At 35.3% G+C, this 13,421-nt stretch overlaps 1 protein-coding gene across 4 annotated transcripts in view; it reads left to right on the top strand.

Moving 5' to 3' along the window:
* The window catches only part of Rad51b (RAD51 paralog B), a 572,024-nt gene that overhangs the window by 107,784 nt on the left and 450,819 nt on the right, over positions 1 to 13,421 (top strand). The window contains exon 8 of one of the 4 annotated variants that reach the window (XM_071607938.1): positions 12,483 to 12,889. The exons of the other annotated variants lie outside the window; for them this stretch is intronic. Within the exon in view, the coding sequence (XP_071464039.1) occupies positions 12,483 to 12,605 (123 nt within the window). The 3' untranslated portion in view covers positions 12,606 to 12,889. Of the gene's footprint in view, positions 1 to 12,482; positions 12,890 to 13,421 lie in introns of those variants that run through there. 4 annotated transcript variants of the gene reach the window in all.

Here is a 13,421-nt window from a genome sequence, read left to right as displayed (position 1 = left end):
TTTTAAAAAATGAGGGACAGTGACAATGACAATTTTATCTTAACTCATTTAACATGTAAACTAACATGTAAATGTCAGGAAATATTCTTAACTTATTGGTATTTATGTTTTTCATTATGAAAGGAGATCAGCAGTTCAGCCATTATTGAACCTGTAAGCTCCAGGAGTTAGAAAGTAAAGTGAGTGGGATTCTGGCAAGGAAGAAAGCATTTGCTTGTCAAAAATTTCGAATTTACTGTGGTTACTGAGATTAAAATAAAACTAGAACTTGGCACAGGATTAAAAACAAAGCGGCTCCAAAGTTTGTGCACATCATGGAGAAGATGCCATTATTCCTTCAGGCATCCAAGGGGGAGGGGAATATTGTTTCTTTGTGTTGCCGGAGCTGATTTATTTAGTTATGATTTCAACATGCCTACAAGGCAAACCCCAGAAAACATTGCACAACAACATTAACCAGAACAAATGGTGCTTTTTTTCCCCTATACCTCCCCCAAGGTTTTTAAAATAAAACAGCAGTGGGTTCCCCCCTACCCCTTTTCTCTCAAATTGTTTAAAAGGCTCTGATTATGTTTGACTGTTGGGTGGGGCAAGCTTTAAAATCTTAAGTGGTAGTACAGGTTTTTGAACAAGAAAGAGAATTAGAGGTGATGTGACTTGATTATTGGAATGTGTAGAATGTGAAGTTGGGAGAGGCACCATGATCTACTGCAGGCTGTTCTTAGTAATAGACCTTCTTGTTAAAAGTTCTATTATTATTGGACATTTATTTTGAAAATTACTGAAGAGGAAATTTTGAAAGAAAAGTAAAACAAATCATCTCATCTCATATTCTCTTTCCACACAGGCACTTTGAAGAGATATCTTAAATATTGTCAAGTCTCAATTATTCTGGCATTTATTAGATTAGCATTATCACTTGTTTTTCATGAATTTGAATTAAATACACATGGCATTATACTGGATGCAGCACAGAGAAAATTATTAAACAAAGTCCTTATCATTTTGGGTCTTAGGAAGAGGTGTTATCCCAGCAAGTAGTTTAATAAATCCCAAACTCATTTTTCTGTGAACACTCCAAACCTGTCTTCCACTCCTTGTATTCTCTGTCTTCATTAATGGTCTCTATGTTCTCTCAGCTGGAAACCTCACATTCATCTTGAGTCCTTCTGTTTCCCTAGTCTCCACACCAATCTATTAACAAGTCCTATATTTTCTATCTCACAAATTACTTTTGAATATGTTCATTCCCTCTTTTCTGTTCTCATGGCCACTGCCCTGTTTAGGTCTTTTTCATCTTTCATTTCAGTTCTTTGGAGAGCTGCTTGTCTTCCTTTAATTTTCTAATTCATCCTCCATTCTGCTGTCAAATCTCTTTCTTTAAAGACAGATGTAATCATATCATTCGTTGGCTTAAAAACCTTTGATGAGTCTCCATTAATGTGCAAGGGATAAAGTCTAAACTTAGCTTGTTGTGCCATGTTTCATGGTTTGGCCCCAGTCTGCTTATTTTCACCTCATTTTCTGCCATAATCTCCCCCTACCCTGCAGCCACTTCTTTTGACAAACACATAACACATTTACACTAGTTCCACTAGCTTCCTCTTAAGTTATCTGAGCTTGTTAATTACGCTTTTTCTTTTAGTCATTTTGTTCCTTGCCCCATACACACAGAATGCTCTCATGAACTCCTGCTAGTATGGAGAACTGAGGAAGCCAAGATTTTCCAATGAACGCTCTTGAAAATAAGACACAAGAAGACATGTGCATAGTACCAAGCAACAAGGACAACCATTGGAATAGAGTTCAGATTAGCTGTAGGTTATTTCCTCAAGCAAAACTAGAGAAAGGACTTGATTTGAGAAAGCAGTGGAGCCAGCAGTGATAAAACTAGTTTATAACAATATTGAATGAATGCTTCCTTCCTATCAGTACAGATAGTCACGTCTAGCTCCTATTTTTATAAATGAAGGATAAGGAAAAGAACCACAAAAGATTCTTGGTAGGGTAGTTAGGGTCAAGAATTGAGAGAAAAATCACTACCCTTATCTACCTGCTATTCCTTATCTCACTTTCCAAAGGACTAAAGGATGATTAGGAACTCACAGGACTACAGGATTGGGGCCGGGGGTGACTCAGTGGTAAACATTGCTTAGCATGTACAAAATCCTGAGTTCTTTCTCTAGCACCAGGAAGGAAAAAAATCTCTAGTCAGAGATGGTGGGTTTGGAGTAAACTGAGTCCGGGAAACTATTTGATCTTTATTTTAATGAGGAAGTTAATGAGGAAGCAGAAGCCTTTCTCATGTTTGTGCCTAGTCATTCTTCTCTCTGACCTTTGAATGCTTATGCTCAACTTTTGTCTTTTTTATTCAGGACTGATTCTTTTTAAAAATTAGTTTTTATTATATAAGCAATATACTAATATATTATCTTCAAAACATTCAGAATATCGGGTAAAAGCCATTTAGACATTCCTATTAACATCCCAATCCCCTCACCACTCCACCAACACTAGAAAATGACAACTATTTTCAGTTTGACTTTGTGCCCTTCAGACCCTTCTTTTTATTGGTTCTTTTTAGTTATACATGACAGTAGAATTCATTTTGATATAATTGTATAAGTATGGAATATATCTTATTCTAGTTAAGACCACATTTTTAAAAATATATTTTTTTAGTTATAGATGGACACAATACCTTTATTTTATTTATTTTTATGTGGTGCTGAGGAGCAAACCCAGTGTCTCACATGTGCCAGGCAAGCGCTCCATTGCCAAGCCACAACCTCAGCCCTAAGACCCAATTCTTAAGGATGTTCATGATGGTGGGATTCACTAAGGTGTATTTATGTAAGTACATAGGAAAATTATTTTAGATTCATTCCACTGTCTTTCCTTTTCCTGCCCCCTATCCCTTCCTTTCATTCCCCTTTGTCTGATCTACTGAATCTTCCTCTCTTGCCCCTTATTGTGGTTATCTTCTACATATCAATGAAAACATTTGACCTTTAGTTTTTTGGGACTGGCTTATTTCACTTAGCAAGATCATCTCCAGGTCCATCCATTTACTTGCAAATGTCATAAAGTCATTCTTCTTTCTGACTGAGTAATACTCCATTGTGTACATATACCACAATTTCTTTATCCATTTATCTGTTGAAGGGCATCTAGGTTGGTTCTATAGCTTAGTTATTGTGTATTGAGCTGTTACAGACATTGATGTGGCTGTCTCACTGTAGAATGCTGATTTTAAATCTTTTGGATCTAAACCGAGGAATGGGATAGTTGGGTCAAATGATGGTTTCATTTCTATTTTTTTTGGAGGAATCTTCATACCGCTTTCCAGAGTGGTTGTACTGGTTTGCAGTCCCACCAGCAATGTATGAGTGTATTTTCTCCCCCACATCCTCGTCAGTGTTTATTGTTACTTGTATTTTTGATAATTGCCATTCTGACTGGAAGGAGATGAAATTTCAGTGTAGTTTTAATTTGCATTTCTCTAATGACTAGAAATGCTGAACATTTTTTTTTATATATTTGTTAACCATTTGTATTTCTTCTGAAAAGGGCCTGTTCAGTTATGCACTGACTTACAGAAAGATGTATGGGCAAATAGGCTTATAAAAAGCATATAGTGTTATTTAGTATGTGCACTTTCCTCACAGACATTTACTCTGCTTCTCATCCTACAGACTTGCTTTTTTGACTGTATAATAGATCTAGGAAGTCCTTTTCTGTTACATATAGATGACTTATCATATTTTTCCAACTTCTGACACATAATATAATCTTTAGAGCTATCTTGACCCTTTCTTCTCATAGTAATTTGTGTGGACAATTAGAAGGTGAAAACAGGAAAAAATTTTTTTAAGCAAGTGTTTGTTGGTTCTGATGCCAGTTAAATATAAAAGGTTGTAATTGTTGACTTGAAAAATGTTCTCCTTAAAAATTAGACTGTTAAAAACACTCTTGGATCCAGTTCAAAGAACTTTGCTGGCATTAACACTCTTTGCCCTCCTTTCTCCTTATACACCACCCCCAATTACTGGCATTGCTGGAAATTAAATGTAACCAGGACTCCATGTATATATGCATCTGTTTTTCCCTTTTCCATATGCCTATGTCCTCCCTCTTCAATTGCTTCTGTTTAGCACTTAAATTCCCAAATTAATTCAAGAAGAAAATTTGAAATCTGTAAAATGAGGGGTTTAGGTAGTCTTTTAGTGCTTTTATAGCTCTAGTATTTTACTGTTATTGAAATAATTTTTTCAGAGAATACATTCTGATAAACTTTTTTCTGTGTTTGATTTTGGTTATTGCTAGTTATAAATAACTTAATAATATTAAAATAGATGAAACTTGTGCTACTTATTTGTCACTCTTCCTTGAAGAATATTTATAATGATCATTTAATGTTCAAAGAAAATTGTCAAAGGAGTTGATAATTGTCAAGTATTATTATTACTACCACTAGTATTATTAGACCACTAGTATCTGATATTTTTAACCTATATAAAGCTAAGGACTGAGTCAAAGTGAACAGGATCTTCTGAGAAAGTATATATAAGACATTTACTTTATTAATATGCTTTTGAATGTTCAAAAAGGTGCCATCATATACCAGGAGCAAAAGTGTGGGAGTCAGGAATTGGAGAATTAGTCTCAGCCCAATCTCACTCTGTGATTGCAGGTTACTCCTTGCTTTTAAATTATCCCATCTGTAACACACAGGAACCTATTTCTGACTTTTAGCTTACCTAATGATATTTTGTGAAATAATGAAGATAACCATAACCATTTAATTTGTGTTCCTCAGTAAAGATTCTGTACAAGTGACTGGCAGTGGTAGGGTGGTTAGTATATTATTAAGATAGTTCTTGAAAGTGCGAAAAATACCCAGAATAGGTCACTTAAAGTTTTTCTTTCTTTTAAGCCAGCAAAGAGTGTGCTATATTAGGTAGAACAATACTGAAAACATACAAAAACAAAGGTTTGTGATGTTCTAGGAGCCAATCCATGATCTATTTAGTTCTTTTCAACTTAATGTTCTACGTTATTTGCTGCCTTTTACAAAAGTCAATGGCCCAGGTTTTGTTTTGTTTTTGTATTCTAGTCCACCCATGGGGATTGAATCCAGGGGTGCTCTATCACTGAGCTACATCCCCAGCCCTTGTTTATTTTTATTTTGAGACAGAATCTCACTAAATGACTGAGACTGGCCTTGAGTTTACAATCCACCTCCCTCCGCCTCATGAGTTGCTGGGATTACATGCCCAGCTTTTTGATGTTTTTTTAAGGTATATTTGGATGTTTATGTTTGTTCAGATTATTCATGAGGTCTGTCATTTAGATAACCCTGGATTAGAAAATCATGTAAAATTTCACCTTTACTTGAATTCCAACACTCTCAGTACATATATCCTATAAGATTCTCTTTTTAAATTCCTCTTCTCACCTTCTTGTGATTGGTTGTTTCTTTTTACAAAAATATGTAAAAGACATGCTTTTTGAAGAACACTGTTGGAGTTCTTCTCTATATGAGACACCAAACCTTTTCTCTCTAAAGGGAAGACAATTATGAACAAAAAGAGATTTATTTGAGGAAACCATTTAAAGAACTCATTCTTTTCTCACTGTCGTTCTTTCCAAATGGATATCACCCCTGGTATGAGAATTCTTTTCAAAATTTGGTGTCCAGCTGGTGAAAAAAACTGACACTCAATTGCATGAAGTACAGCAGCGTTTCCTGTGTTTTGCACATCTGGGGACTATTCTGTTATGATGTAAAAATATTAAATATTACAATATCTAAACTATATATTTCACAATCAAATTATTTATAAACACATATGAAACTGTTCTAAGTATAACCTGTACTCAAATGAAATGTCATGTTTATAACCCAGTAGGGAAACTACTCTGGAATGCTTCAGACCAGGCTCAGTGCAGGCAAGACATTTTGAACTGATAGTGTAAGGAAGGATCTGTTTCCTTTTTCAGCAGTCTCATCTGAACTTAAAAAGATGACTCATGTTTGATTAGTTACAAGTTTAAGTTTGTTCCAGTTTTCATGCCAATGGAACATGTTTTCTTTCTATCTATAGATTTAGTAGAGTTGGTCTTGGAATATGGATGTGTAAGTTTCATAGTTACTTTTTAAATTTCTCTTGAACTTGAGAAGTCAGATCAGTTAAGTAACCAACAAAGGCAATTTAGAGAGGAGAGTGTTGATTTGCTTTGCATCTTTTTTTTTTTTTTTTTGTCTGTAAATGTAAACTGATTTGTAGCTTTGAACTTAAAAATAAATGAAACAGTTTAATAGCACTGTAGGAAATTTGTGAAATGGAGAGAGGGGAATGAGCTGGGTCTTGAAGAATATATAGTTCTTGATATAGTCCATATTGCCCTTTGGACATTTTTTATTTTGTGTTATTGTTGTTATATGACTTCTTAGATCATTCTGCCCTGGTGAAAAGAGTTGGCTAGTTACTCTCTAACTACATTGTAATCTTAACACATTGCCTTGCTTTGCCTTAATTTCTCCATGACAATGGCTATACAATTTGAGATTTATTTAATTTATTGGAATTAACCCTTTTAAAATTGTATAGAACTGGCTTTTAATATGAACAAATTTAAGATTAAAGATAGCCTTGCATAATAGTGCATTCTTCTGCCTTTAAGAAGGGCACTACCTATATATAAAATAAAAACAATGATTAGGTTTCTAAGACAGTTTGAGTGTCTTATGCATGTTCTAGCTGGTTATAATCTTAACCATCTGGTACTCAGCATCTGGTTTATCCGTGAGACCCCTATAATTAACCGGTAGTGCTTCTTGGTCTTGTCTTTTAGGAGGATTTATAGTTTACCTCAGGTGGTGTCTGATAGTAGGGAGAAGACTGAATAACTAGCTCTTTTAACTAGAAAAAAATGTCTCATTGATACCAATATTGTTGAAAAACGATGTAAAAATAATTTTCTTTCTGCATTTAACATGATTGACAGCTATACTGTCTGAACAACCTAAGATATTCAAGTTTCTTGGGTGTGTTTTATTGTTTTAGGACACCTGGGAAGAACTGAGCCTTTAGAAGGGACAGCTTTGTGATGTGTTCTGAAGTGTTATGCAAGAGAGAATTATTAGGCCAGGTGCCTTTCATGTCTATATTTGCCAGAGAAAAAATTATAGAGACAAGGGTTTGCCTCAGTAAAAGTGCTCATATTTTCCAAGACAAATTGACTCCCCCCCTCCTCCGCAGCCATGGAGATAGAACCCAGGGCCTTGCACATGCTAGGCAAACACTGAATTCTATCTCGAGCTCCTTTATTTTTTGAGACAGGGTCTAACCAAGTTGCCCAGGCTGATCTTGAACTTCAGTCCTCCAGCCTCAACCTCCCAAGTAGCTAGGATTATAGGTGTGTGTTACCACATCCCCCAAATGACTTCTAATACATGCAAGAATCCAAATACTTTATATGTAATCAATATCAAAAGAAGGTGACCTGGTCTTCTGATTGGTTATTAACCTGTTACACATTCCTGTTGCCATGTTCTGCTTACACTGTATTTATCAGAGAAATCTTGTTCAATAAGATTTTCTGAAATGAAGCCTGCTAATTACATTAGACTCTTTGGTTTGGAACCTTATTGAGAGTTACCTGGGCAACCAACTCATTTGGAAAATTCTTCCCCTCAAATTTTGCTTAAAATCTGTGACCTCTAATGGGAAGGGAATGGTGAAAGCAACACTAAATTTGTAAGCCTAACTTTCCCCCTAAAACTTCCTTAGTGATCAAATTGTCTTGTATGAATATATCCCAACAAGGGTCAGGGATTGTCTAGTTTCAGGACATTTTATCTAAACATTCTTCTAGGGACAGAAGAATTATCCTAAAATTCTTCTCTTATGACTAGATCCATAGAGATCAAAATTATCAACACAGTGATGACAGTGTAATTAGCTATATCTATCAACAACATCTAATCAGTCATACCTGAGGCCACTTGAAAGGTTGGTCCACTGCTGGCTCTGCCTTAACTGTCATTAATGATCCTCAGGGTTTTGGACTGAAGTTAAAAAAAAAAAAAATGGGCTTAAAACTAACCTGGAATCTACTTTGCACTTTTGGGTAAATAGTATGCTAAGATAGGAAAGTATATCAAAATAAAACTCACAGATAGGATAGATTATAAAAGAATGAGAAATTGGCAGTGAGAAGTTTGAGTGAATAAGAGGCTGGGGTTGTGGCTCAGCCGTAGAACGCTTGCCTAGCAAGTGCGAGGCCCTGGGTTTGATCCTCAGCACCACATAAAAAATAATTAAATAAAGATATTGTGTTCAACTAAAAAATAAATATTAAAAAAAAGAAGTTTGAGTGAATAAAACAAAACAAGTGCTTGTTGACATCAGGTTTTTTAAAAAATTGCCTAAACTGTTAAAATGGATTTATTCATGCTAAACATTCACATTATATAGTTTTATTCTTTTGTACTTCTCATTTGATGAAGTTTTCAAACCGTGGTTTTCTGGAGGAGGAAAACCCCAAACCCACACCACATAGGACAAATTGAATTACAAACCTGGTGTGGTCCTTTACCTCAATTAAATCTAATTTGTGTTATTTTAGTCATCCTGGGTGGCAGCTGTTCTGCGTAAAAGACCACAAACATTTTCAATGTAAGAATTTGTCCAGATTACAACTCCTTAAGATTGGTAGTATCCTATTTATACTTTGAGTGGCAAAGTTAGAGTTTAATTTGGTGTATTAGGATTCATTTAAAAACTGAAAATTTAGTTGTTCTTTGAATAGACTTTTATAAAATTGAGCATTCAATGCTTATTTTAAATGTTGATTTTTAATAACTTCATTTTATTATTTTTTTATGCTCAATTCTCTTAAAATAGCCTCAGTTACTTTATGCAGTCAATTATCAATTTGAGGACAAGGGAATGCAAGTTTTTAGATTTTGACATTCTAAACCAAAACCTAGGATAATGTTGAAAGAAATCCATGAAATAATATAAATTCCAGATTGTTCAGGTCAGTATAATTGAGATGGAGGTTTGACCAGGATTGAGTATGAAATGTAGTGGAATTTATAGAAATGAAGACCACAACACCCAGTTGAGTTGTAAAAAAGGTAACACAGGAATCACTTATTTGAATGATGGCTAACAATTGATACTAATGGGTCATTCACTCTATTTTAAATTAATATTGTTTTTTGAAGATTGATCTTTTCAACAAAACACTTGTTTAATTCAGTATTACTACCTTGGATAGGAAAATGACACTTAAGTGTCTTGATGTAAGAAGTGAAATCTGCAGATTGCATAAGGGAATATATGTAATAGAAGGAATTTGACTCATTTTCTAAGATGGACAGGTGGGATAATACTAAATTTTAGGGAATTACAATGAAGAGGTACTATCTGATAGAGACATAAATGGAAGAAAAATCTTGATACTTTAAAAATGATCTATGATGTATGAATATATTTAATTTTCAATTAGCTATTAAACATCTGCTGTGGACTAAGTATTGTTAGAGGTATTGTGACATCAAAGATGAATAAGCTACAGGAACTTTTCAATGTAGCTGGGAAGCAAACAGGTAGCTAATAATATTTAGCACCATTTGGCAGGTGATGTGATAAAAAATTTGAATAAATTTATACTTCTTATTTTGTTGTGGGGAGAGTGTAGGACTGAAGTTAGGTACTAGATCAAAACAGAAGTAAAATTTTATAAAAACCCTCACTGCCATATGTGAGACTTATACCTTTCACTAGCCATTAAATCAGTTACTAGTTAACCCACACAGTTAGACTTGTGGTGTTTATCAGGCTGCCTGTGCTTTTCTCCTATTCACTTTTTAAGGAGGAAAACAGCAATTTGACCATTAACAGTAATCAGTTTCTTGTACACAATCTAATTTTTATTATTCATGACCTAAACCAAATTAAATAACATTTAAAAAACCATTTTATCATGCTGTATTACTCATTTATATCTGGCGCTACCTATCTACTATTTGTTGAAACTTTATTTTTTTGGTCTTTAGTGGCAGTGCACATCCTCAGTTCTCCTGCCTTTCTTACCTTATTTGGGGTCCCTTCTGCTGACTTTATGTATATATTAGTTATCTATTGCTAATAAATTATCCTAAAATTCAGCAGTTTAAAACAATGAACATTTGTTATCTCAGTTTCTATGGGTCAGTAATATCCTGTTGTATTCGCATGTGCATGATAAACAATGACATTTATAAATATTGTTGAATGCTGCATAAATGGATGCTATTATTCAAGTCACAACTGATATTATTTCACAACTACATGGCTTACAATATTTATTTCCATGCCCCACCCCGCTTTTTTTGTACTAGAGATTGAACTCAGAGAGGCACTTCACCACTGAGCCACATCCCTAGCCCTATTTTGTATTTTATTTAGAGATAGGGTCTAACTAAGTTGCTTAGTGCAACACTGTTGCTTTGAACTTGCAATCCTCCTGTCTCAGCCTCCAGAGCCGCTGGGATTACAGGCTTGCGCCACTGAGCTTAGTTCCATGATCTTTTTAAAATAACCCTTTCTAAAGCATTTCAGTCCTCAGCACTCAATTTTCTGAAAATCTCTAACGTCCCTCACAAATAATAATCGTGACTCTCCTTGGCCTAATCTTCAAGTTTATATCCTCGATGTTCAGCATCTTCCCTAAGCCAGTCCCCTGATCTTAGTTCAACTGTGTTTAACAAACACCTACTTTACTTAAATTGGTCACTTACACCTTAGACCAAACACCATCTCCATCCCTAATACTGTGTTCAGTTTTACTTTGCTTTTTCCTTCATGGTAATGATTACCTTCTTTGTCTTTCCAAATCTTGCTGATTTTTTTTTTCTTGTAGATGGACACAATATCTTTATTTATTTTTATGTGGTGCTAAGGATCAAACCCAGTGCCTCACTCATGTGAGGCAAGCTCTCTACCTACCACTGAGCTGCAACCCCAGCTCCAAATCTTGCTGATTCTGTCTGTTCCAGTCTTATTGTGTTCCTTCTACCTCTTTTATAAAGCCACTTTGCACTTTTCTGGGCTATTTAGCCTTTAATTTTAGAATTCCTGCTATACTAATGCTAAATACTGAACAGTTTATCCCTTTATTTTTAATTAGTTTAACTGGGTTAATTTTCCTTTCCAACTAGAATTCCAATTTTGTGGGAGCAAAATCTTATTCCTTCATGTGTACCTATTGTCATGTGCAGAGTACATGTTGGCTGGTTGATTAAAAATTAGAAATCTTGATTCAGCTACAAATTTCTTTCTTTTCTTTCTGTCTTTTTTTTTGTGGTGCTGCTGAATGAGTGATATCTCTCAGAGCCATTCATGAGGACAAACTGATTTCAGAATAGTTGGGAACCACATTTCATCATTTTCCTCAAGAAGCATTGCTATATGAGGAGATTAATTTTTTAAAAAGTTCCCTCTGGCCAACTATCAAAATTGGCTTTTAGCCTTGAACTATCAAAGCAAAAGTTTCAGAGTTGCCTGGAGCAGAACAGGTACTAAGTAGCAAGCAATGCAGGGTCTCTGATCCCTATTCTGCTTCAGTTATGGGCCTGGTCAAGCCCTTTGGCTTAGATAAGTAGAAAAAAGGAGTTTATTTTTATCTTCTCTCTCTTGAAAGTTTCATGGATTTGATTCACAAAGAAAGGGCAAATTACTGAAATTTGTGTCAACATCTTCTTATTATTGACTGAGAAAATTTAAAATCAAGTGATAATATTAATCAAAATATAGGTACGCATACAGCCTGAAAATAATGTGGCTAATTGTGTTCCGTATCATTCTTGGTATATTGAGCACCAGCCCTGGAGAGTGAGGCCTGAGAGTCTGTGGGAAGGGAAGCTCCCTTTTGGCAACCTTTAGTTTGGTGCCTTTACTAAGATATAATTCCATTCACATTATTAGTTTCAATAACAATATTTCCTTGTTGTCTCTTCTTCTTCCTCCACCTCTCCCTGTCTTCTCCCTCCTCCTTCTCCTCATCATCTCTAATTCTATTTAGGGTTGGTTTTGGGATTATTTATAATATCAGTCTGTGATTTCAGTTATTATTTGCACATTTTTGGTTTCCATGTGGTTGAATTACTTGTGTTTATATATTTTAAAAAATTCCCCTCCTGTTATTTGTATGTGTAGGTGTATCAGCCAGGATTCCTGTTTGGAGTGCTAGAGCACTTTGAGTTAGAGAAAGTAGAAAGGTTAAAACTCTCTCTCTTTTTTTTTTTTTTAAGAATTTCCTTTTTTTCTTTTATTTAAATATTTTATTAGTTATTGATGGACCTTTATTTATTTATATGTGGTTCTGAGAATCAAACCCAGTGCCTCACACATGCTAGGCATGCACTCTACCACTGAGCCACAACCCTAGCCCCTAAAACTCTTCATTCTTTCTTTTGATCCTTACAGCTCATGATGTTTGCACTATATCCTTCAGAAGACAAAGCCCATCAGCTGCATATACACCTGGTTACTGCACAGATCACTTCAGTTAATACCTCCTGTTTGCATCATGTCTTTGAGATCCCCTGAACCTGTGAGGGACTCCTCATGAGGCCACCGGGCAATACTCTCTCTGACTATGATATCTCTTCATTTTCTTCTAACTTGTTCTATACACCGCACATGTGTCCCACTTCTCTACTCAGTGGACACTACCTGGTATATATAAAAGGAAAACTAGAAGTGGGAGGAGAGAGGGTGAAGGAGGGGCAGAGACAGACTTGAAAAAGCATGTGGAAGATGTATGAGTGTTACCCTCAGAGGATTCTACTTCCTTCCCCAACTGCTGTTCTGTCTTGTGCTTATCACCACCACATCAGTATTTCTATGAAGAGTTTTAAATAAAGATTAAAGTCATTTGCATTTCAGTCCTCAGCACTCAATTTTCTGAAAATCTCTAGTTATATCCTTAAGATCAAATCTCACGGTTTTTACTTGGTTTCCATCTCCTTGGTCACTCTGCTGAATTTTTGATAAATTTGAACATTCCCTTCTGGAAAAAAGGGAAAGATTTATTGAATACAACTTTTGCCACATGAAACTTTGTCTGATCAGCCTCACTTGAAAGTTCACATTTTATTGGATGGCATTTGCAGATTGTTCTCCTTTCCCTACAGCAGGACTGACAATATGAAAATGCTTCCATATGCTAAAAGCTATTTTACTAAAGCAGGAGAAGAAAGAAAAGTGGACTTTACTGGCTAACCATCATATAAACATGAAACTCCAATGTGGGCAGATTTGGCAATGGAAGTGCCTCAGAGTTCACTGTAAACAACTCTGTAGCCCTGAGGTCTCACTACCATTGAAGATGATGTGGAGAGTTGTTTTTACCTCACAAGAGTG

Source organism: Marmota flaviventris, chromosome 2, assembly GCF_047511675.1.
Source record: "Marmota flaviventris isolate mMarFla1 chromosome 2, mMarFla1.hap1, whole genome shotgun sequence".
Taxonomy (NCBI): domain Eukaryota; kingdom Metazoa; phylum Chordata; class Mammalia; order Rodentia; family Sciuridae; genus Marmota; species Marmota flaviventris.
Note: the sequence above shows the minus strand (reverse complement) of the source record. Positions and strands in the feature narration are given on the sequence as shown.